The following is a 24,321-nucleotide window of genomic DNA, read 5'->3' as shown; positions in this document are numbered from 1 at the left end:
TTAATTTATTTAGATTGAAATTATTCACATTACATACAAGATACCAAAATTCTGAATTAAAGGCATCAAAACGAATTAGATTTACTACATCTATAAAATACTATATTTACTTAGAACAGAAATAAATTTAAAATGATTCAGAGAATGAGTTCTGTTTTCCCAACTGAAAAAAAACCCCTGTAATTATCTAAAATATTAGAAATAAATTTAATGTGGCATTCCAGGATTCAGGCAAAGAAGTCAGTGGCTTTGCTGGAATTATGTCTATTTTTATGTAGACAGACTACTTCTATAATATGTGCTTGAACTTTGGAAAATTAATAAATTCATTAGCTTTGACCTTAGGACTCCCTCTAGTCTATCATAATAATCCACCTATGAATAGCAGTCATGTTGAAATAAAGGTTTTATTGTGGAAAAATATAAATGGTCAAGTATAGAACAACTCAGATTATTTTTTTAAAAATCACCAATTCTCAATTGCAAGATATAACATAACACTAATTTAAAATAACATGAGCTAGAGAAATGAGTAGCTGAAGAAGCCAAATGCTATTCTTGGTAATATTCTTTCACAATTTGGAGGAAAATGTTAATTTTTCCATTTCTGACACTATTATTGAATTGGCTAGATAGGAAAAGGGATTCCAATTATTTATATGCATAGATTCCCTACCTAGTCATAGTATCCAAGGCCAAGATGCAATATTGCAAGTTTTGGCCAAATCACATTTGATCCTAGAACCTGCAACATTTAAGGGTGTAAAATGCTATTATGAACATATAAAGTAACCAAGCATGAAAGGCACAAGAGCAATATGTATCTCAGTGCTGTATGTACAACCAATTAGCATTTCATCTCCAAAGGGTTCTCTCTTCTTTCGTCCCTCTCTCTTTCTGTCTTTCTGTCTCTGTCTCTCTTTCTCTCTCTCTTCTTCCCCTGCCCCCTCCCCCTCCACACTTAACCTCCAATGGTGATCTACTGGGCTGCTGGGCGCCAGGAAAATGAATACTAATATCTTAACATTGATATTGGTGGGGCAACATATTTCAACTTTGAAACTGCTCTGCGAATACACATTAATCCCTTCTGCCCGTACGGCGGGTCTATGAAGAAAGGATTGATCTCCTTTAATGATGAAGCCCTGGCACCACGGTTTTATTTTTCACCACACAGTGCTGCTAAGAACCCCACTGTTATTATGAAAATTTCCCCAGCAAAGGAGCTCCATCACATTACCGGTGCACCGATTCATCATAACGTGCCTCGCTCCTGCTCATCAACAAGTCTGAGTGATGAAAAGATCCAATATTATCCTGACAGTACTTCCTGCGCATTCTCAATCACACATTATTACAGCATCCATATTAATTCTCAGTGACACGCGTCCTAGGCCTGTTCAAATTAGGCAAACCAACGAGGGGGAGTTGATGAAATACCAGCATAGCCACAGCTCATTGCATTCCAATTTGCATGCAAATGGTTTATCAGGAAAATTCCATTCCCAGCAACCAGCAAGTGAAAAACAACCGTAATCTACACTTCAGGGCCACCATACAGAGCTTAATGAATCGCAAAGAGAGAAGGAAGTGACAGACCTATGAGAGGATCGATTTCCACTGGCAGCTGGTATGGCTGGTCCTGTACAGCACCTTGATGAGCTGGAATTCACAAAAGATAAAAAAAAATTTGCATTGCTTTTCATATTCTAAAACATGTAAAAATACTTAAGTCAAGCATCATGTGCAATTGGTTTCTAACCCTACACATCTCTTATAATTTTGCTAAATTTAAAGAAAAAATCCAGGTGCATTCACGGACAGCTTATTAAACATTTATTTTAGATTAGTGCTGTTCTGAACGGGTGCCATCACCAGTGGCTCCAGTCCTAGGCCATAAGCTATAGCAGATGCTTGACTGGCAACCTCTGATGCTGCAACAAAACAAAATTAAGTGGTAAAGAGCACTGAAAACAAAATGTGACAGCCATCTGCTGACTGGAGCAAATACTATTTTTTTTTGTTATTTCCTAAAAAGGCATCTTTGAATGCTGTAGCACAAAGGACCTGCAAAAATGTCAATTTATGATGGAGAAAGGGAAAGCTCCAAGTCAGGGAACATTTAATGTTTCATCCATCACTTAAAATCAATCAATCGAAAGTCTGAATAAAAATAAAGAAAACCATTTTGCAGATAAATGTTTTTGTTAAGTGCATTTGGCTGAGGTATATTCCTAATGATCAGATTGTTCTGTGTGTGTATGTGTTTTAAAGTTTTATTAACATTTGCTATTTTTGCTTCAATTTAAAAATACTCAGAAGCAGAAGAGCAAAAGGAATCAATATATAAATACTACAGGCAATTTGTTCTCATCTCAAAATGATTTTGAATAAGACAGGCATACTAGCTCTGCAATTTAAAGGAGCTAAGTGTGCATGCCTTTCCTCAAATGGTGGTAGAAGGGAAAAGAGGCACCAACAAGAAGCAAGAATGTTGAGATTTGGGTTCTGGTCTTGGTTAGTAAATAACAACTGATCTCACATTAAATAAGTCCCTTTCCCTTCTCTGGGCTCCTTTACCATAACTAGAAAATAATGATGATCTCCCAAGTTGTAGCATAGCACTTTTGCGTGGTATGTTGGAACTGTGATTTCACTGATCAGGGGACCTCCTTGCTCCCCATGCAGCTTTGTCCCTACCCTGAAAGGTGGAGTCACTTGCCTGGGGCACTGAGAGCTTAAGCAATTGGCCCAGTCATACAGGTGATATACATCAGGGAGAGGACTTGAACTCAAAATTGGGTGACTACAAAGACAGTACTCTATCCACTACATCTTTCGGTGTTATGAGTCAAGGTGTTGGTACAAGAAGGCATGACATCATGGGGTATGTCTAAGAATTAGCAATTGTTCATTTGATTTTCAGTTGTGTCAACTCTTTGACTCCATTTATGGTTTTCTTGGCAAAGATATTGGGGTGGTTCACCGTTTGTTTTTTTCTCTAGCTCATTTTACAGATGAGGAAACAGAGGCAAAAAGAGTCAAGTGACATGTCACTTAGCTAGTAAGTCACATAGCTAGTAAGAGCCTGAGACCAAATTTGAACATAGGAAGATAAGTCTTCCTGAATTCTGGCCCAGCTCTCTATCCACTATGCCACCTAAATGTCAGCTTTATCAACAGCATTTAGATCTTGAAGATTCTATTCAAGGGAAGAACATGACCTAGAAAAAGAAGCTAGATGGAGCAGCTATAGTTACCTGCAGAAACTATGTGTGAAAACAGCAATAGTCAGATACTATAAACCTGATAAGAAATAAAAGTATTGGGTGAACAGTTTGCTTCTTGAAGCAAGAGCTGCTGAGCCTTCTGTTTTATAATATCCCACTAACCATGTGAAAGTAAACAGAGATGAGATGAGATGACCAGACCTATTAAAATACAGCCAAGTAGACCTGGCCACATTTCCTCATTTCTCATCTGGGACTTCTCTGACTGACTTCTCCATTCCCCAGGACAATTTCTTCATCTCATGAGTTCTCATCAGCCTTGATGCTCCATCTCATCATGAACATCATGTCTGTCTTAGTAAAGAGAGGGGCCAGGAACTCCAAACCTCCATTTCAAGTGAAAGCTCAGTTCAAACCTCACCTGGCTACAGTGCTCAGGGTCCTTTTTTAACTGACCTCTCTGCCATGGTTATTGCTTCAGGTATCTTTGATGGGTGCCTTCTCCTTCCTTTTCAGTTTTCTTTTGTGTTTTGTCTTCCCTCATTCCTTGAGGGCAGGTACTATACTTCTCTTTTTGTACTATTAACATCTGCATTTAGCACAGTGTTTGGGCCACAGGGGGTGCTTTGAATGTTTATTAAGTCTTGATTAATATTAAGCAAATATTCATTAGAGTACAGGTACAGGCATAGACTGGAGAAATGGGGAAATTCAGATTTCAGAACAATAATCTTTTACCTGCTTTCCAATGTCTTATGAGTATTGTCCAGAAGTGAAGCACATTTTTGAGGGTCACACAATAAGTGTGTACTACAGGATGGCTTTACCCAGTGCTTTCTGACTCTGAGGCCTATCCTCTCCATTACTTACCTCAAGTTTTACTGTTCTACTTTTACTCGATTGATATTTGCTAATAAAATGATGTAATTTCCCACATTAAGCTTACAATTTTCTAAGCCACTTTGAAACTTATAGCCCTGTTCTCTCCCAGTGCTGTTTTATAAACTCTTTGGTGCTATATCATAAATGTTAGTTATTGTTGTTATTTCATCTTCTGGTGGCTGCTGTTACTATGCCATCCCTCAGGCTCCCACTGCAGTTTTTCACAATTCCCCATAGGGTACGTAAGGAAATTGGCAACAAAGCCTCTACTCCTGCTCTACTGAGGAATTTTACTGTCGACAGTCTCTTCTTTCACTTGCATTCACAGATATCACCAATAGATCTATGTACCCCGTCACCCCCAAACCCACCCCAGGCTTTCCTCTGGAGCCCTCAAGGTCTTGGGAAAACCAAGTTGAAGAGTCTTAATCTTAAGAAAAGTTCTGGAGTTTCAGGTCTATGCCTAGTGATGACATATGTTGCATCTGGAAACATTATTGTTATTACTATTTTTAAAAGGTAGGAAAAGAAATACCAGTTTAGGGAGAGTTAAGGAAATTTACAAATCTTGGTTTTAATTTCTGGGCCCAACTACTAAGCATCTATCACCTAATTAAGAACAATTATATGATTCACTCAGATGTATAAGCATATTTTTACCATATGGCAACTTGAAATGAACTCTGTTTTCATGTCAGAGGATTCTGGGCAATGCAAGTAGTCACTTGGATGACTTTTACTTCATATTCCAGTAGTGAGTTAAAGGACAATATTTTTTTCCACACTGAATCTTATGCTGTTGGGCATGGATTTGTAGTTATGGGTCCTTTAATAGAGTATACACACAGGTCCCTATTTGTTTGTTTTTATTCTAATGTCAATTTGGTTCTATTCAATTCTAAAGGCTTTGCCACTCAGTTTGATGTAAAGCCACAGGCCCAGAGACTTTATATCTTTTCAATCACTTTAGTTTCTCTAACAAGCAGTGCTTTACATGCACCACAGCCGAGCTTTGTAGATATTTCACCAATTTAAAGAGACCAGTCAAATTCATCTGCACAGTTTGCTGTCAAAAATAAAGGCTTAGTAAAGTATCAACAATTTCAAGGAAATTTTAAATTCTCTTTTTCTTCTCTCTATTCCCTAAGTAAAAGAAACAAAATAGTCAGACAAATATTATAATGTGGGCTCTCGTAAGTCATAGTGGCATCCTACATCATTTATCAACAGAACAGAGTTTTGTTTTGAATATATAATATCCTAGAGATATATATAACCGAAATGCTAAATGTAATTAAGGTAAATGTGTTATTTTGTAGATGACATTATTGAGCCCATACCTTGGATGTTTTTTTCAGGGTTTAGGCTGATCCATTCAAGATCTTTTGTCTGGTTCCCTCTCCCTTCTTATTATTACTTTCTTTCTTTCCCTTATTCTACCCTGCCTTCCCCTCATTTTTAACAAGGGCATACATTTAAGAGAAGGCTTGCTGGGGTATAAGCATAGAAAGGGAAGAGTTTTGCTTTGGCTTATTTTACTCAAATCAAAGCTGATTCTTCAAGGGATTGAATCTATAACTCTGGCCCCTACATACTATAAGCTCCTCAATGCGCCAAGGACTAGATCTTATATTTATTTTGCATCTCCCTCACCCCATAGAATTTAGTATACTGCTATATACATAGAACACACTCAATAAATATTTGTTGAATGTTAATGGAAATTTTTAAATTCATATATATGCATATGTCTACATATATATGTGCTTTGTGTCTATGCACAACAATATGAATATGTATGCATGTATATATCTATAATATGGAAAAAATATGCCCAGAAATTGTGTATGGTTAGACAGCAATTTTATTGTATACCTTTGATGGAATTCATAAAGTACAAGGCCAATAAATGTTTGCAAATTAAAAGCTTATGCTTTTGTAAAAGAAAAAAGAAATATCAGAACTTGATATAATTCTTTAACATGGCTTATAATGTTTACTCCAGCTTAAGATGATATTTCTTTACTCACCAGGAAGGTTGTGCCACTTGTTCACAGCAAATAGCCTGTTAGCAGTGACTGTGATCACAGCAGGTGTTGCCAAACCAGGCTGGGTGTTGGCTGCTACATGAGTGACAGGGGAGTTGGATGGGAACTTTAGGACCATGATAACATCCTGCTGAGCTTGGTCTGTGAACATCAATGGACTCTGCAGGAGGAGATACTGTTGAGTGGGCATGACAAGACCCCAAATACACAGGAAAGAAGAGACAAGGAGAGAACAAGAAAAAGGAAGAGGGTATAGGAAAAGAAGGGGAAGAATAGATTAAAACAAGCAAGCACCACTAGCAGCTGCAAGTGAAAGCATCAGACAGGCTAGAGGAAACAGGAATTTGATTTCATTTTTAAAAATATATTATGCTCTTTGAAGTTTTCTGTTTGGAATAATGGATTTAAGTGGGGAAAATGTCTTCCATGCTACTGGATTAGACAAGACAAAAAAAAAAAAAGAAAAAAACTAGAAATCTCTCTAGTTTATAATCTAGAGAGATATACTATATAGTTTTTATTAAACAGTTTCCAATTGCCTACTATTTGCCAAAGAACCATCTTTTGGCACTATTGAAGTAGTATACTGAAGAAAGTGTGGAATAGGCAAGAGTCAAGAAAATTCCCAGACACCACCAAAAGTTGTGTTGAGTTGGCATGGAGATTTGGACAAACTGAATGAAGAGAAAATGAAAATATATTTACATACATTTCATTCAGATGGCATAAAGACATTATTACAGGTAAAGAAATAACTTATGAGGGTAATACACAAACTTAATTATACATATGTATCAAAGCAAAGAATAATTAAATGGACTAGTAAAGACAATATATTTATATAGTGTACATAGTCATAAATACCACCCTATTATAATGCAAATGTATTTTCTTCTTATAGCAGTTAGCTGTAAAAAGAAACACCTAAATGATACTCCCCTCTCCCCCAATTCCACAAAACAGTTTCTAGGTTTTTTAAAGCTCTCCTTTGAACACTTAATAGTAATTGAAATGGATAATACTGACTATTCTCATGGCTCTTATCAAAATAAGTCTTTATATTTGCTAAGGATTTGGAAAATTTCTCCAACTTGCATGTCAAAATCCAGGGCAGGGTGTAAAACAGTATGCACACCAGTCAGCTTTATTTGGCAGTGGTGGGCTGTGGTATAATTGTACAGTACATCTAAGTTCTCTTCCCCATCTACTTTTTAAAATCTGATCAGAATTATTAAGAATGGAAATACTCTGATGAAGTTCTCTTGGCTGCCTTCCTACTACCATGTTTCAATGCACCAGGTATATGTAAATGTGTAAATACATATATTTAATATATATTTATTCAGAACTGCTAATAAAAAATTAAATACATTTGCATTTTTATTATCAGTCCTTTTAAAAAAGTTATTAAGAGTACTTAGAAAAACATATTGCACTAAGAATTCCTATTTGTACTCTTTGCATAAAGGTGTAAATAAAGGCAACTAATAAGCTACCCAGACACCCTTCTGAGCAAGTGGCTAAAAGCCAATCAATATTATGAGTTAATCCTCCCTGGATGCTCATTCAATTAAAGGTGTCAGTAATGCCTCATCTGATGTGGCCTCAATTAAATCCAACTATCTGATGGTGTGAAAACACAAGGGGATACAGCAACAGCAGCAGACCCAGACAAATAGGCAGCTTTCGTGTGGCTGCTAATTACTACACCTGGTGTATATTATGGCTTAGGCACTTAACACAGCACGGAGCAACTTTAATTTCTGCTGAATTCACGGCAGAGGCAGAGGACCCTGATTTGAACTTTAGTAAATACAATGAAAACACACTTCTGCTTTTAAAAACTCCACTTCCCAATAAGGAAATTCTTATTTCTTAATGCCATGGGGAAAAAACCAATCTAAAATTGTTTTAATTTTGTGAGATTGCATTATCAATTGTAGATAAGAAACAATCACCAGTAAATAACATGACCCTATGAACTGGTCTGTGAGATGCCCTAAGTCATGTATTTTCAAAATATTTGCATATGCTACTAATGAGAAAATTGGAGCAAAACTTAAATCATGCATAAAACATTTCATTCGAAGGAAGTTCATGCATGTTTATCTAGTTTGACGGACTGCACCAGAAAATATCATGTTTTAAACTAATTCCAATATTTGTGCTTTAAACAAACAAACAAGGTTAAATCTCCTGGAAGTTGAAAGAACATATTGTTTACATTTTTTAGTTTCTTTGGTATGCCAACTATTGGCTGCCCAGTAAGAACAAATCATTTTCTAAGGGAACTGTAGAATATCCTCTTGACCTTTTTTTTTTTTTTTTTTTTTTTTTTTTTTTTTAAATCACAAACTGCCCTTTCCCCTCAATGCAGTCTTCTGGATGTGCCCCCTACAGTAAATATACCATCATACTCAAGACATAAAGCTCCAAGAGCATTATTCCCATTCCTTCTGCATTCCCTGAACTGGTAGCAATAGCTGGAAGCAAACAGATGTGTGCTTCAACTGGTAGAATAAGATTTTCCAGTGATAAAACTTGTCATCTTGCCTTGGAGATATCTGCATGGAAGACAATGTGGAATAAAGAGAGCAAGAACTCTCTTAGCAGTTGGAGATCCAGGCTTAAATTCCAGCTTGAATATCTACAACCTCTGTGACTCTGGGCAAAGCACCTAACCTAGCTGGGCATCGGCTTTTTTCTCTTTACAATAAAGAGAATGGACTACTTGATCTGTAAAGTCTCGTCTAGTTCTAAATCTGGGACCTTAGAATTCTAAAGAGCAACTATGGAAGAACAGTAACTTCAAGATGAATAAGGAATTTTACTTAATTTCATATAGCTAAGTCATCTAAGGGTACATCTCTTGACCACCACTTTCTGTTCTGCCTCAATCTACCTCTAGTCTCACCCTAACTTAAGTCATTGTTTTATTTACACGCGCACACACACACACACACACACACACACATATTAAGAGGGAGTTTAGATATCTATTTCAGGAGTTGGAGAGTATGGAAACTTTCTTCCTAAGACACTTTTTCTTGACCTTTCAAACTCTGGTAAGTGGAAGGATAGAATAATCATTTAATTAAGAATAAGCAAGAGGAAGAATTCTACTATACTAACAGCATTTTTGCCTAAGGGAAGAGTTTCTGCAAAGTATCACTTCTTTATTCAATAAACTTTACTGGCTCCCTATTACTTCTAGGATTAATATGGTCTCCTCTGTTTGACATTTAAACTTCTTCCCATCCTAGTCTCTCCATATCTTTTCAGCTTTCTTAAACATTTCATTAATCTACAGTCTACAATCCAACCATACTGACCTACCTGCTATTTCCTCACACATGAAGCTCCATCTCCAGTCTCTCTATCTTTACACTAATTATTGTCCATGCCTGGAACACTCTCCCTCTTAAAATCCTGGTTTCCTGTAAGACTCAGCTCAGATGCCATTTTCTGCAGGGGGGGTGGGAGGAGGGACTTTCCAGTTTCCCTCACCAAAGAACTCCACTGTGTTCATCTTAGTAGCATGAGGTATGACTGTAATATAATAACAGGTAACATTTAAAAATAATTTACTATGACCCAGGCCTGATGCTAATCTTTTTAAAGTTATTATCTCATTAGATCTTCAGAACCCTGAGAAGCAGGTGGTATTATCACCAATTTACAGATGAAGAAACTGAGGCAAACATAGCTAGTAAATGTTTGCACTCAGGTCTTCCAGACTCTGGGCCTGGTCTTCTACCCTCTGTGCTACCTAAGTGCCTCAGAATAAGTCATTAATTTATCATAATATTCTTTACAATCACCTTTATCATGCACCTTAACTGTAGATATTTCAAGGTTCTATCCTGGGCATTCTCTTTTCCTTCTAAATTTTTTCTCTTGGTGGCCTTGTCAATTGCCATTAATTTAATTATTATCTCAATAGACATGACTCCTACATCTATATTTCTTTTTTTTTTTAAACCCTTACTTTGTCTTAGTCACAACTTTAAGACAGAAAGGAAAGAGCTAGGCAAAGGGGGATTAAGTGATTGCCCAGGATCACAGAGGTAGGAAGTGTCTGAGACCACATTTGAACCCAGGTCCTCCCAACTCCAGGCCTGTGCCCCCTTGCTAACCCTCATGACTGTATTTCTAACATTAGTACTATTTCCTGAGCTCCAATCCCATACTGCCAACTGTTTACAGGATACTTTGAACCAGATGTCCTTTGGCATCTCAAACTCAATTTATCCAAAAAAATGGAACTCTGATCCCCACAAATTCCACACCTTTTCCAAAATTCCCTATTCCTGTTGAGGTTACAACCTTCCTTATAGTCATTAATATTCACAACTTCTGAGCCAGTGGCTCTTTTTCACTCTTCCTCACCACTACAGATTCAATCAGTCTTTCGGATTCATCCTCTACAAATTCTCTCACATCTTTCCCCTTTTCTATATTCATAGAACCTAGTGGTCATAGATCAAGGATATACCATCTTTCCTCTGGACAAATGCAAGAGCCTTCAAACTGGCATCTCTGATTTAAGTTTCTCCCCTCTCCAGTCTATCCAATAGAGTTGCCAAGGAGATTCCCCTTAGGCAAGGATTTGAACACATCACTCCCTTACTAAATAAACTTCAGTGGCTTCCCATTGCTTATAGGATAAAATATAAAATATAAAATTTTACTCTTTAGTTTTTATAGTCCTTCACAACTTAAACCCATCCTATCCTTCTGGACTCATTATCCATTATTCCTATTTCTGAAATCTATGGTCTAGACAAAGTGGCCTTCTCTCTCCCTCACACATGGTACTCTGACACCTATCCCAGTGCTTTTGGAGTAGCTGTCCCCCATGTCATGAATGTATTCTCTCCTCATCTTTACCTCATAAAATGTCTCATTTCCTTCAAGAGACAGTTTGGTATCACTTTCTGTTTGCTCTCATGACACCCCTGCTTATTACACATGCATACACACAGAGTTGTGTGGACTTGTATATGAATATAATAGACATATAATAAATGCTGGTTGATTGACTGATCCCAGGCAAGATAGGAGTTTGGGGAAATTAATGGAAATAGTGAAAAGGCCCAAGTGTTGTTGAAAATGTTAGGGCAACCCTAGGAGAACCAGAGGCCATGGGAATATACATCTTGAATGACTATAAAGTGGGAAGGAGGGAGCCTCTTAATTGGTATCCCAACCTTCAGTCCTTCCCCTATCTATCCATTCTCCATTGCCAACTGATAATCCTGAAGCCTAGGTTTGACCATGTCACTCTCCTGTCCAAGAAGCTCCAATTGTACCCTCTGATCTCTAGGAGAAATAGAAACTCTGCTATTATTTGAAGCTCTTCATAATCTGGCTCAAATTTACTTTCTCAGGTTTATTATACAGTTCTCTCTGTCCTAGCTGATAAGACCATTCATTGTTCCTTCTTAAACAACATTCCAGGCCCCATCCATTTCCACACCTTTTCACAAGCTGTCTGTTCTCTGCAAGGAGTGTGCTCCTTCCTTCTCTCTGCCTCTCAGATTTAAAGCCCAGCTCAATTGTCATCCTCTACAGGAAACCTAGCCTGATCTCTGCCCCCTTCCTATTTCCACCCCATTGCCAGGAACCTTTCACAGTAAATTATTATGTATCTATCTGGTACATATTTTGCATTTACTGTTTTGATCTCATGTTCTTTCCTGCAACCCAATAGAGATGATGTGATCTTCTATTATCTTCAGATATAAGATGATTATCACATCTTTAATACATATTGTGAGACTTCCCAAACTGTGTTCGACAAATGTTTTGAGGTTTTTTTTGGCTAACTTTTCTTTAAAACTTATTTTTATTGATCTTTTTTTCTATATCACCTTCATTTCCATATTTATTCTTTCTCATCCCATTGTCAAAATAATCATCCCTTCTAACAGAGAATAAATGGGGGGAGGCAGTTCAGCCAAGCAGTAAACTACTTGAGAACAAGCACTGATTTGGTTTCGTCTTAGTATCTGGTACACAGGATGCACTCAATAAATGCTTGTTGAATGAATAAAACACTGGCAAGTGTTGGAGGAGAAATCTTAGTTACTAAGGTGGAGATGGGTTGCATTAGTCCAGGTCCCAGGAGGGAATACATTTATGACATGGGGGACAGCTACTCCAAAAGGTTATTCAACCTTTTTGGGGCTCATCTATAAAATGATCATGGATGTAATATCTTTTGGTACCAAATCGTGTTATTATGGTCTCCATTGCTAGTCTATGTGGTATAAGAAAATCTGCCCACCCCATAATGTTCCCAAGTTGGAGTTCCATTCTATTCCTGATTAGGAAGAGCTGATTAGGATAGGATAGGAGAACTTTCTTCAGAGACTTCGCGGTATTAAAAGGATATTGGGGGGGGGGGATGAATAGGTAGTATTCCCTTTTCCCCAGTTACTTTTGGGCTCAGAGCATCTTTCAATTATGTTTCATGATAACCTGGGAGTTTTTGTGGCATTAGCAATAGTGTCACGTGGTAAAATGTATTTACAAAATCTTCCACTAAAAAAGGCAAGAATATGGAAAAGGCAATCATATTAGCATAATAAAAGTAGAAGTATATAGAAAAAAAAAAGGCACTGCCACTTCTTCATTAGGTCATTGAAAGCATTTGGCCTACGGCTAAGAGGTAATTAGTGTGGGCTTATCAGCTTTGCACCTATAGAACAGTAAAATAATGAAGTTATTAAACTGATGGAAAATTAACTTTTATAAAGTTGAATCTTTGCAATAACCATGGATGAACAAATTAACATGCACACTCAACAGAAATGACAGGTAAGAGAGTCACCAAGTTCTTGCATTCTATATCATATAAGACAGATCACTCCAAGTACAATGCAATTTTACTCTAAGAGCTAAAGCGCAGAAGAAGACAGCACAGTTCAGAGAAGAAAGAGAGTAAAGGGCTACTTACCACCTGCATGGCAGAACTTCTGGGAGGATGTGGCTCTATGAGCAGCTGGGAAGGAGTTTGTCCAAAACTTCGGATTTGAGCTTCAACAGCCTGAAAAAGGTACAAGCAAGTTTGCATGTTACGAGGTGCTAATTACAAGCAATACAACCATAACTGTCACCTGAAAATGTCAGTTCACACTCTGGCCTGTTTCACACTGAAAACTAACCTCCTGTGTTCACTGAAGGCTAAGTACTTAGCACTGGTACTGAGAATGAAGTCATCCTCTAGTGTTGTGGATGCTATTTCCATGAGAACTACCAAGCAAAGACTCCTCATTTTGCTCAGAGATATTAAACAGAAACTAGCAATTACAATCAGAAATAGTCTTTGTTAGCTTCATTTAGTTGTTTTCTTGACTGACTTTTCATTCTTGCACTATGACTGACAACTAAAAGTGAATATTTTATTGCTAAAGATAAAACATGGATTCTATATACCACCTGAAACCTGAAACTTGGGAAAGAGCATTATTTTCAGATACAGAAAGATCATTACATCTTTGATATATATAATGGGACTTCCCACTGTGTTTAATAAATGTTTCATTTGTTTATTTATTTTGATGGACTTTTCTTTAAAACTTATTTTCATTCATCTTTTTCTCTTCATTTCCAAGTTTTTTCTTCTGCTTCCCATACTCACAATAGACATCCCTTTCAACAGAGAACAAAGGAAGAAAAAAAAAGCTTCAGCAAAACTAAACCCATTGACTGTGCCTGCTATTTTACATGTAGAAATATACATGTACAGATCTTCACTGCAGCAAGGACAAGAGGGAGGGGCATTTTATCAACTGTTTTCCAGGCCCAATCTTGGGCAGTCACTCTAATTATACTACATTATTGTAGGGAAATTGAAGGAAATGAGGAGAATAGGATAGCAAGTGGTTAGCTGTGGGAAATGGAAATCACATTGACTCTATCTCATGTCGCAATTCTAGAGCTAGTTCAGGTCTTTTTCTATTCAATTATGGGCCTAGTGCAAAATCTGTCTTGTGAGAAAGGTTTATCCAATTGTAGGAATTGAGAGAAAACCTTACTGCATTGTTTGAACCTAGTCTTGTGTAGCTGGGGAACTGGAGCACCTATATCTGCTCTTTAGAGACCTTTAACCAAGGACCTTGGCTATATTGAGTAGAAACACAGTCAGATCCACAGGCATAGCCGAACATCTCAAGCAACCTTTATCTCAAAACTGGCCCCATACTGATCAATCAGTTATTGTTTCCCTGTTACTTTGATTGTTTACAGACACTTTGGGGGGGAGTAGAACAGCTCCTTTTCTGAATTCAAGGAATTGCATCTGTTCACTCTTCCTTTCCTAACTTGGAAAATCCCTAATCTTTCATCCAATAAGAAATCAGAATACCTAATGTTGTAACGTTTCCTTTTAGTTAATTGTTTTTAATGTATAAAAATATCTTTCCCCCTGTATTCATGATTTAGTCCTAAACTATTGTTCTCTTGGATATGTTTACTTTACTTTGCATTAGATCACAAATCTTATAGTGCTTCTCTGAATTCTTCACAATGTCTTTGACCACCTTGGGGGCATATGGCTAGCAATAGGATTCTGTTCTAAGGGTATAGATATTTTAGTCATTTTAATAAGGAAGTACATTCCAAATAGTTTTCTAGAATGATAGGAAAAGTTCATAGTGAAGTCCAGAGTACATTAATGTGCCTATATTTCTGATGCTCTTCCAGCATTAACTATTTTAATTCTTTTGATCTGTATTTCTCTTATTACTAGTGATTCAGGGCAACTTTTATATGATTCTTAATTGTTTACAATTCTCTCAAGAATTGTTGGTTTATATCCTTTGATTGAATAATGGCTCTTAATTTTTATGTATTTGTATTCATTCTTATGTAACTCGGATATGAGCCCCTTTATAGATATTTGATATAAAAATTTCTTCCCACCATCAATTTCCCTGTTTATTCTAACAGCATTATAATTGAAATGATTAATTTTATCTTTTGTGATCACTTCTATCCCTTGTTTGGTTAAGAATTTCTCCAATCATAGCTATAAAAGGTATTTTTTATGATGTAACCTTTCATATTGTAGTCACATAACTATTTTGAGCTTCTCATGACATATAGTGTAAAATGCCCGTCTAAATCTAATTTTTGCTAATCTGCTTTCTAGTTTTCCCAGCAGTCCTTGTCTAATAGAGAATTCTTCTCTAAATATAGTTTTTATTCTTACCTTATATTCTCTGTACTGTCATAATCAGGAAAATCTTTCTGGCCATATGCCCTTCCTTTACACCTAGAATTGCATCTGACCTACTGATTAATTCTTGATAAAGACCCTGGAACCTAGTTATCTTCTCCCTTGCTGAACCCTTAGGATTTCTAGGCCTTTCCATTTGGCCTAAAGCTAGATTTTCTTTTATGTGTTACCTCCTCTGATTAGAGTATGACTTCCATCTGAGTAGGAGCTATCTTACTTTTGATATTTGTATCGCCCAGCACCCAACACAGTTCTTGAGCACATAGCAGGCACTTAATAAATGCTTTTTTTCATTCACTTACTTAGCTCCTTTCTCTTTGCACTACCCAAGCTTCTGGAATGTACTCATTTTATCTTTACCTCTGGGAATTCCTAACTTTTTTTCAAGATTCACCTTATGCTTATAGTTTTGCTGGTCTACTCTGTTGCTGGTGCCTTTATTTTCAAGGTCATCTTGATATTGTTTTATAAGTAGCTATTCTGCCAATTTGCAAGTTGTCTCCCCCAAGGACCCTTTCTTTGTTTCTTTTTCTTTCTGTCTTTATTTCTAGGAGCAACCCTATGAGCCCATTCTCCTAATTCTATAATTTATGAGTGTTTGTCGGTGTGCCTCCTTTTCATTATCGGCCAGCAGACACAACTGTCCTTCATCAAGGGCACTGAATATGATTGCATAGTAAGAAAAGGAACAACAAAATATTCCCAACAGAAATCTTAGGCAAACTCTTCCACAAATTCACATAAGGTCCATGGGAATAATTGGGGTCAAACTGAAGAAGAAAAAGGTAGTAAGATAACATGAAGGATACTCACATGGAAAAGGCAATTTACAAGTTCTGGTACTATAGGGCCTAGAAATAATTTTTTTTCTGCAGTCTTTATGAAACTTGCCTTGGTTATAATGTTTGCTAGGCAGGTTATTCAGCTGGCTTCCCAGGGTCTGCTGCTCTCTATATAACTCATCTATGCTATTAAGCGTCACATTCCTTGAAACTGATTTCTCCCTTGGGTGAATGCCTTTCTGTATCCTTGTCTTAACTACAGTGTGGATCTCTACTCCCTACTGAATGTAAAGTCTCTTATTGGTCTAGAATTGCCCCTTCAAAAAACCACATGGTTGAACTGGGAGGAGGTAGAAGAGCAAGGAAAAATTTCCTCCATCCTCACCAGGGGTGCCTCCACAGGCAGTTCCTGACTTACGATGTCTTCAACTTTAAAACTCTGAAATTAATTCAGAGCTTAACTATTTAAAGCTCTCAGAGGTATGGTTTAATTTGTTTCCCAAACCAATAGGTTGTTCCCTTTCTGACTCAAAGACTCATAAAGGACATAGACACCATACCTATAGTCGATTTAACACCTCATTAACATCTTTAATACATTCTGAGACTTCTGGGACTATATCAACTGAAGTAGTGCTGGGGAACCCCTTCTCTTAAATTCTTATGTTGTCTCCCTCAACTGATAATAGTACAAAGGCAAAAGATATAAAAGCCCCACCCTATTTTAAAAATTAAGTAAATAAAGCTACCTGAATTGGCTGGATCCAAAGAACAGTTATTAATTATTTAATTTAAACTTGTAAGAGAGGCTCTAGTGAAGTGTTCTAAGAATCTGAGCTCATACCTGTGCTATTTAATATTCTCATCAATAAAGTCAATAAAGGCATAAATGGCATGCTTATTTAAAAGCTGGGTAGGATAGATAAAATTTTGGATGCTAGAGCCAGGAACAAAGAAATCTTAAGTTAGAATGATGGGTTAAAACCAAAGAAGATGAATTTTAATAAGAAAAATATAAAGAATTGCTTTTAGATTAAAAAAATAAACTTCTCAACTAAGATCAGAGATGTATTGCTAGACTACAGTATATCTGAAAGAGATCTGGGGGCTTCAAGTGAATGTTAATAAAAAAGTATTGTAGGTGCTCCCTACCCAGATGCTCCACTATATACATTCAACTCAATTTTAATTGAACAAACATTTATTAAATCCCTGGTACTAGACATATGTAGACATGTGTTCTATGTGTTGGTTGTGTCTTAGTTCTTCTTCTCCCTGTATAATATCTCATTCAGTGGTCTGAACAGCTCCCATGGGTTCACTTATCTACTTGAAGATGACTTCCAGATACATATAAACCAATTCTATCTCACCTCTTTCCTGAGCTCCACGCCTGAATCACCAACTGCTCCCTTTAACATTCAAACTGGATGAATATCTTAAACTCAACATGTCCAAAACTGAACTCATTATTTTTTCCCCAAAATTCTCCCCTCTTCAAAATTTCCCTATTATTATCCAGGACACCACCATCCTCTCAGACCCCCAGGCTAAAAATTTTGGTGTCATCCTCAGCATATCTTTTAATATTCATGCTATATGTCCAACTTGTTTTCAAAGTTGTCATTTGTATCTTCACAACATTTGTTGGCTATATTATTCTCATCACATATACAGCTGCCACTTAAGTACAGACGCTGATAACTTCAAACCAGAACTAATGCAGCAGCCTTCTGGATGATTTCCTTGATTTCTTTGCCTGAAAGTCTCTTCCTACTCCAACTACCAAAGTGATTGTCCTAAAGTACAGATATAATCTTTCCTGGTTTCCTCTTCTCTTTTTGCTGTCCCTCACACATGACATTACATCTTCTGACTCCATGCTTTTCCTTTTTCTTTTCTAAATTGCTTTTCTTTATTTTTAAAAATTACACATAGAAACAATTTTTGACAGTTGTTATCTGACATTTTGTGATTCAGATTTTCTCCTTCCCTCCCCCAAAGCAGTAAATAGTCTGATATAGGTTATACCAGTACTGTCATGCAATACATATTTCCATATTCCTTATGAAAGAAGATACATATCACACATGTAGTAAAAAACTAATGAAGGAAATAAAGTGAAAAATCGCATGCTTTGATCTGCAATCAGATTTCAGCAGTTCCTTCTTTGGCTATGAACAGCATTTTTTTCATCATGAGTCTTTTGGGGTTATCTTGGAACCTTACTGTGATGATAGTTTAGAACTTCACAAATGATCATCATAAACTACTTCTGTTACTGTATACACCATTCTCTTGGTTCTGCTCACTTCACTTTCCATCAATTCATATGCACATTTTTTCTGTACTCATCCTATTTGTCATTTCTTATGGCACAATAATATTCTATTACCACCATATACCACAACTTGTTCAGTCATTTCGCAGTCTATGGACAGCCTTTCAGTTTACAATTCTTTTCAACTACAAAAAGAACTGCTGTAAATACTTTTAGACAAGTAGGTCCCTTTCCCCATCTTTAATCTCTTTGGGGTATTGTTATGATTAAAAATGATAAAGGCTGAGATCAAAAGGGAGAATAGTATTTTAATTAAAGCCATGCTGATAGGGATAAAGTCATTAGACCACACGCTTGTAAGAATTTAAAACTGCCGCCCCAGCCATTATTGTTACCTCCCGGCTCTTCCCGCGCCTGCTAGCCAAAGAGGGCTTACTTTCAATTCTCCTCCCATTTAAACTGTCCTCTGCGTGGTGACGCAGGCATTCCCATGCCCAAAGAACCGGAACCAGAAACCCGTTGGACCACGGGAAATGTAGTTTGATAGTTCCCATGTGTCCATAGAAAATACATATATATATACTTTTAAATGGCATCTCCCAAATTTCAATTAACATTATAGACCCAGTAGTTGTATTGCTATGTCAAAAGGGATGTATAGTTTTGTGGTCCTTTCAGTGTGATTCCATATTGCTTTTCAGAAGAGTTGTATCAGTTCACAGTTCCACCAACAGTATATTAGTGTCTCGATTTTCCCATATCCTCTCCAAAATTTGTCATTTTCTTTTTTAGCCATCCAAGGTCTTTTCAATGCTTGAATGCTGCTCTCCTTACCTCTGTTCTCCTGGCTTCCATAAGGGCTCAGTCCAAATACATTTTCTGTAGAAGACCTTTCTCATTCTTGCTCAATGCTGGCACCTTCCCTCAGATCATCTTTCATTTCTATAGATCTTATATGTAAGTAGCTATTTGCATTTTACTTTCTCCATTAGACTATAAGTTTCTTGAGAGCTTGACTTTACCTACTTTGTGTCCTCAGTATTTAACATATTTCTTGGCATACAGGAAACTTTTTTAAACAAGAGAGTGATGAGAAAGCTAATGTCTTCAGAATATTAGGATATAGAATGGATTGGAATGCAGAGAAATCGGAGAAGGGGAAATCACTTGGGGAACTATTGTAATTATTCTGGAGTAAAATAAGGGTCCAAGGTGATTGCTTAAATATGAGATTATATAATCACCACACAAATTATATATCTAAATATACATGTGTTTTATGTATATATATAGATATATTCACATACATATATTTACATATATACATATATATGCATGGCACTTTGAAAACCTTAAGGAACTATATAAATGTTATTTTTAGTGGTTTTACTAATAAATGTTTAGTTATTATTAGTTATGACAAAAATGAAGGTCTGATGCAAAGCTACAACATATACATTGACAATTAAATTAAAAATATAAATTAAATAAATTAAAAAAGGAAAGAACAAAAACAAATAAGAGGATTAACAAGGATTTTTCAGGGCAGGTGCCCTATGAACTGCACTTTGAAGGACATTCTGCAATTCTAAAATAGATGTGTTAGACTGCAGACAAAGGGAAACTAGCTGTGCATGGCATGAAGGAGATAAAGGAAATGCCATCTTTGGGGAAAAGGGAATGGGCTAGCTGAATCAGAATAGGGCTGGGGTTGCTACTCTAAGAATCCCAGCAGAAGGTAATAAGGGGCTGAATAGTCCCAGAGACAGTGAGTAGAGAGAAGGGGACAGACATGAGAGATGCTGAGTATACAGAATCAACAAGATTTGACTCAATGACTACTTGTTAGGTGGATGGTGGAGAGGATTCTTGTTCAGTTGGAAATTAGACAATAGGGTCTCTGAGATCCTTTCCAATTGTGACAGTATGTAATATTAAAGTTGTAAACTCTACAAGGAAATTGCAGCAAAAAAGTAAGAAGATTCTGTTATCCAGCAAATATTTACTGAGCATTTACCCTAAGGGAGAATTACCTATTAGCAAGGTGGAGAAATTGAAATTTTTTGAGCAATGACATGACTCAGAGATACAGAAGTTTAGAAGCATCATTCAATATACACAGAAATAAGCTAGGGATAATAATCTGGGATTCTACTAAGCACAATGCATAAATTAATATTCTTCTTGCCCATGAGAGGTTTAGACTCTAATTGGAGAAAAATGTTGCATGTGTGCATATATATGTGCACATGTGCATGTGTGTGTGTGCATTCTGCAAATGTTTATCTTAATATGAGTCAAAAATATATGGTAAGGAAAACATCAAGTCAGTCAAGTCAAACCCTGAAAAATACAGTCAGCGCTTACTATGTGACAGGCATGGTGGTAAGGAGCTAAGATTTGAATACAAGCAGAAAGATAGTCCCCATGCCAAAGGAGACTGACATTCTAATAGAGGAAGACAACACATATAAGGGAACTGAGAGGGGGCTTTGGGGCGTGGTAGGAAAAGTTCAATGTGTCAGTAGTACAGTTTGGAGGGAAATGACGGAGGAAGAAGAAGGAAAACATGGCTGGCCAGGGCCTCCTCTTTAAAATGGAAGCTGTGAGAGGGACCAGTCAATCAGAGGGAAAGGCAGAAGTGGACTATACTCCTAATGTAAGAGCTAGTCCAGGGGTAGAATAAGCTTCCAGGGTGAAGAGGGTTTTATGGCCTAGTAAAGAAAGTCTTATGGAGGGAGAGAAGCCAATAATGCAGCCTGGGATGAATCCTGTAGTAATTCAGAGGACTGAATTGTAGATTGGTCAATATTATGCTATAGTTGGTAGGGAAATCTTTAGGGATGAGACATGGATTTACACATTTATTTTACATAAATGAAATGATTTATTTATGCTACAAAGGTCAATGAGAATGAAGACAGAAAAGACACCAAATTTATAGGGCACCAAAGACCTTTGAGAGTGTAGTTTTAATAGGGGAATAAAGATATACCAAACTGAAAAATCTTGTCTTTTTTTTTTTTAATTACAATACTATGTATTGGCTCAAAGGCAGAAGAGTGGTAAGGGTAGGCAATGGGGGTCAAGTGACTTGCCCACGGTCACAAAGCTGGGAAGTGTCTGAGGCCAGGTTTGAACCCAGGACCTCCTGTCTCTAGGCCTGGCTCTCAATCCACTGAGCTACCCAGCTGCCCCCAAACTGAAAGATCTTAAAGAATAAATTTGTTATGAAGAAATCGAGGTACCAGGTACAGAACATTAATTTGAGAAGTTGGAAGTTAATGAAAGAAGATAATTGGAATGGTAAATACATAAGTAGTAGAGTGAAATAAAAAGGTTTTTTTTGGTATGCATGTGTGTATGCATGTACATGTGCATGTGTATGCGCATGTGAGTGTGTGCATGTGTGTGTGTGTGTATGTACAAGGTAGCCTGAGGTACATGTTAGAAAACAAGTTGTCAGTTGAATGGAATAGTCTCTGGAAAATTCAATGAAACATAATTTCAAGAAACAAGGTGACAGAATATAATAGGACAGATAGCCTGGGAAAGAAGGCCACATCTTACTCTTAGGCAAAAGGAAAGAAACAAAATGGGCGAAGAGATGAGAAATTTTGAGTCCACAAGTAGTAGAATTCTATTTTCTCAATGAAATAAGAAGTAGCATTTATCTGAGAATGATTCAAATAGCTAGGATAACAGGAAGTGGGCCACAGAATTGGGGATCTTAGGAGAATGTGAAGATTTGAAACCACTTCTGTGGGAAGTGGGAACAAGAGATGAACAAAAGTATTGCCAAGTAACAGTGAAAGCCCAATTGTAGTTGTATAGCAGGAATATATAATGGGCCAGCTCTACATGGTTTTATGACTTCTGCAAAGCTAATCAACTTGAAGTAAAAGAAGAGAAAGTAATACCTTGCACGTAAGTAGGTATTAATAAATGTGTGTTGAATTAAACTGAATTGGAATAGATGTATACAGGTTTTAAAAGAAAGTCTAGGGGGCAGCTGGGTAGCTCAGTGGATTGAGAGCCAAGCCTAGAGACGGGAGGTCCTAGGTTCAAATCCGGCCTCAGACACTTCCCAGCTGTGTGACCCCGGGCAAGTCACTTGACCCCCATTGCCCACCCTTACCACTCTTCCACCAAGGAGCCAATACACAGAAGTTAAGGGTTTAAAAAAAAAGTTAAAAAAAAATAAATAAAGTCTAGCATGCCTGTGAGGGAAACATGTAAGTGGGGACTCCAGCTTGGACAGAAGATCAAGTATAGTTGTAATTGGACTAGAAGAATGCAAAAAGCAGGAGGAATATAATTAATGATTGTTAAGTCTCCTGAAGATAAAGTTTAGGTAGCATAGGGGTTTAGCCAAAGAACTTCTTCTGGGTAGGTATGAGTTAAGATCTCAAAGGTGAATCATAAATGATGCATGGTGTGGCACCAGTCTAGGAAATTTTGAGTTTCTCTAAAATATGCATATGATGAAATCAAAACAGAAATTGAAATATAAAATATTTATACAATTAACAGTCCAAGCAATCATTATTAGGAAAAGAATCAGTCACTTTTAAAATCTCATGATTCATTTAAGATCACAACTTAGTCCTTCAGATCTTTTAATCTCTGAACTGAATGTTTCTCAATCTATTTAAAATTTTCAGAGAATTATTAAAAAATGAGTTCTATTAATATAAATGAATCCTTATTTTTTGATGCATAAATCAGAATTTTTAAGTCTTCTGAAATTATGAAAATGATAATTGATAAGGGATGGAAGAAAGGACTAAAATTTAAAGTTAGGCTAAAAATTTAATCCCTAAAGATATATGGAGCAAAAAAAATCATAGAAATAAAGGATAATAGAAGTTTGGGGATATAGCCAAAGAAGTAGCTAGGAAATTTATGTTTTTAAACACTTTCATCAAGAAGAGATAAAGAAAAGATCAATGAAAGGGATATACGTCAAAAACTAAAATAAATAAATAAATAAATGAATGAATTTTAAGTTTTAATTAAACACAAAAATAGAAATTGAAAACAAAGAAATTATTGAATTGATATATAAACTAGGAGCTAACTTAAAAAAACTATTAAAATGACATTAGCTAATCTGGTAAAATAAGAGGGAAAATATATAAAAAATTAACTTTTCACAATATAATGAGAAAACAAAGGAAATTATATGTAACAAATAAAAAGGAATATATATACATATATATATGTATATATATACATATGAAATATCCAGATTGCTAGAATAAGAAACAGACATCATAACCCCTTCTCAGGAAAATAAATTGAAAAAGCCAAAAAGGAACTCCCAAAGAAAACTAAAATTCCAGTGCTGGATGGATTTATGACTGAATTCTACCAAAGTCACAAAAAACAATTAATTTCAGTTTTATAAAAATTGTCGTAAAAAAAGGGGAAAGGGTTTCTTTCAAACTCCTTCGAGACAAATATATTCCTAATACTCAAACCCAGTGACAAAGCTGAGGACTAATGTCATAGGTCAATATTTCTAATGAATATTGATGTAAGAAGACTGAATAATGCAATAGCAAGTCAACACAATATTTTAAAAAGTTAAACACTATGAAATAGAGATGGCTGTTTGAGTTTACATTTTATTTTTAGAGGGAGGACATAACATGTTTACAGATAAAGTTCAAGATATATTCAAAATAAAAACAAAGAGATTTCAGTGGGGAGGAAGCCAACACCTGGAGTGAACTCAATAATGATTATATCTATTGTACAAATTTTTCATTGGAATGATATACCACTTAAACCTACTGATGAGATTTAGATGACTTGGTTTGAATCCTAGTTCATTTATTAACTACCTGTG

General features: G+C 36.4%; 1 protein-coding gene across 4 annotated transcripts in view; it reads right to left on the bottom strand.

Annotated features, from left to right (window-relative positions):
• Positions 1 to 24,321, bottom strand: part of LRBA (LPS responsive beige-like anchor protein) — a 686,065-nt gene that overhangs the window by 42,483 nt on the left and 619,261 nt on the right. For 2 of the 4 annotated variants that reach the window (XM_044680734.1, XM_044680732.1), the window contains exons 48-50: positions 13,122 to 13,211; positions 6,143 to 6,335; positions 1,600 to 1,662 (exon numbers count right to left, since the gene is read on the bottom strand). In XM_044680734.1, the coding sequence (XP_044536669.1) occupies positions 1,600 to 1,662; positions 6,143 to 6,335; positions 13,122 to 13,211 (346 nt within the window). The remainder of the gene's footprint in view (positions 1 to 1,599; positions 1,663 to 6,142; positions 6,336 to 13,121; positions 13,212 to 24,321) is intronic. The other 2 variants (XM_044680733.1, XM_044680735.1) reach the window with 1 other exon arrangement.

This window comes from Gracilinanus agilis, chromosome 6 (assembly GCF_016433145.1).
Source record: "Gracilinanus agilis isolate LMUSP501 chromosome 6, AgileGrace, whole genome shotgun sequence".
In the NCBI taxonomy this organism is placed as follows: domain Eukaryota; kingdom Metazoa; phylum Chordata; class Mammalia; order Didelphimorphia; family Didelphidae; genus Gracilinanus; species Gracilinanus agilis.
This window is presented reverse-complemented; position numbering and strand designations above follow the sequence as displayed.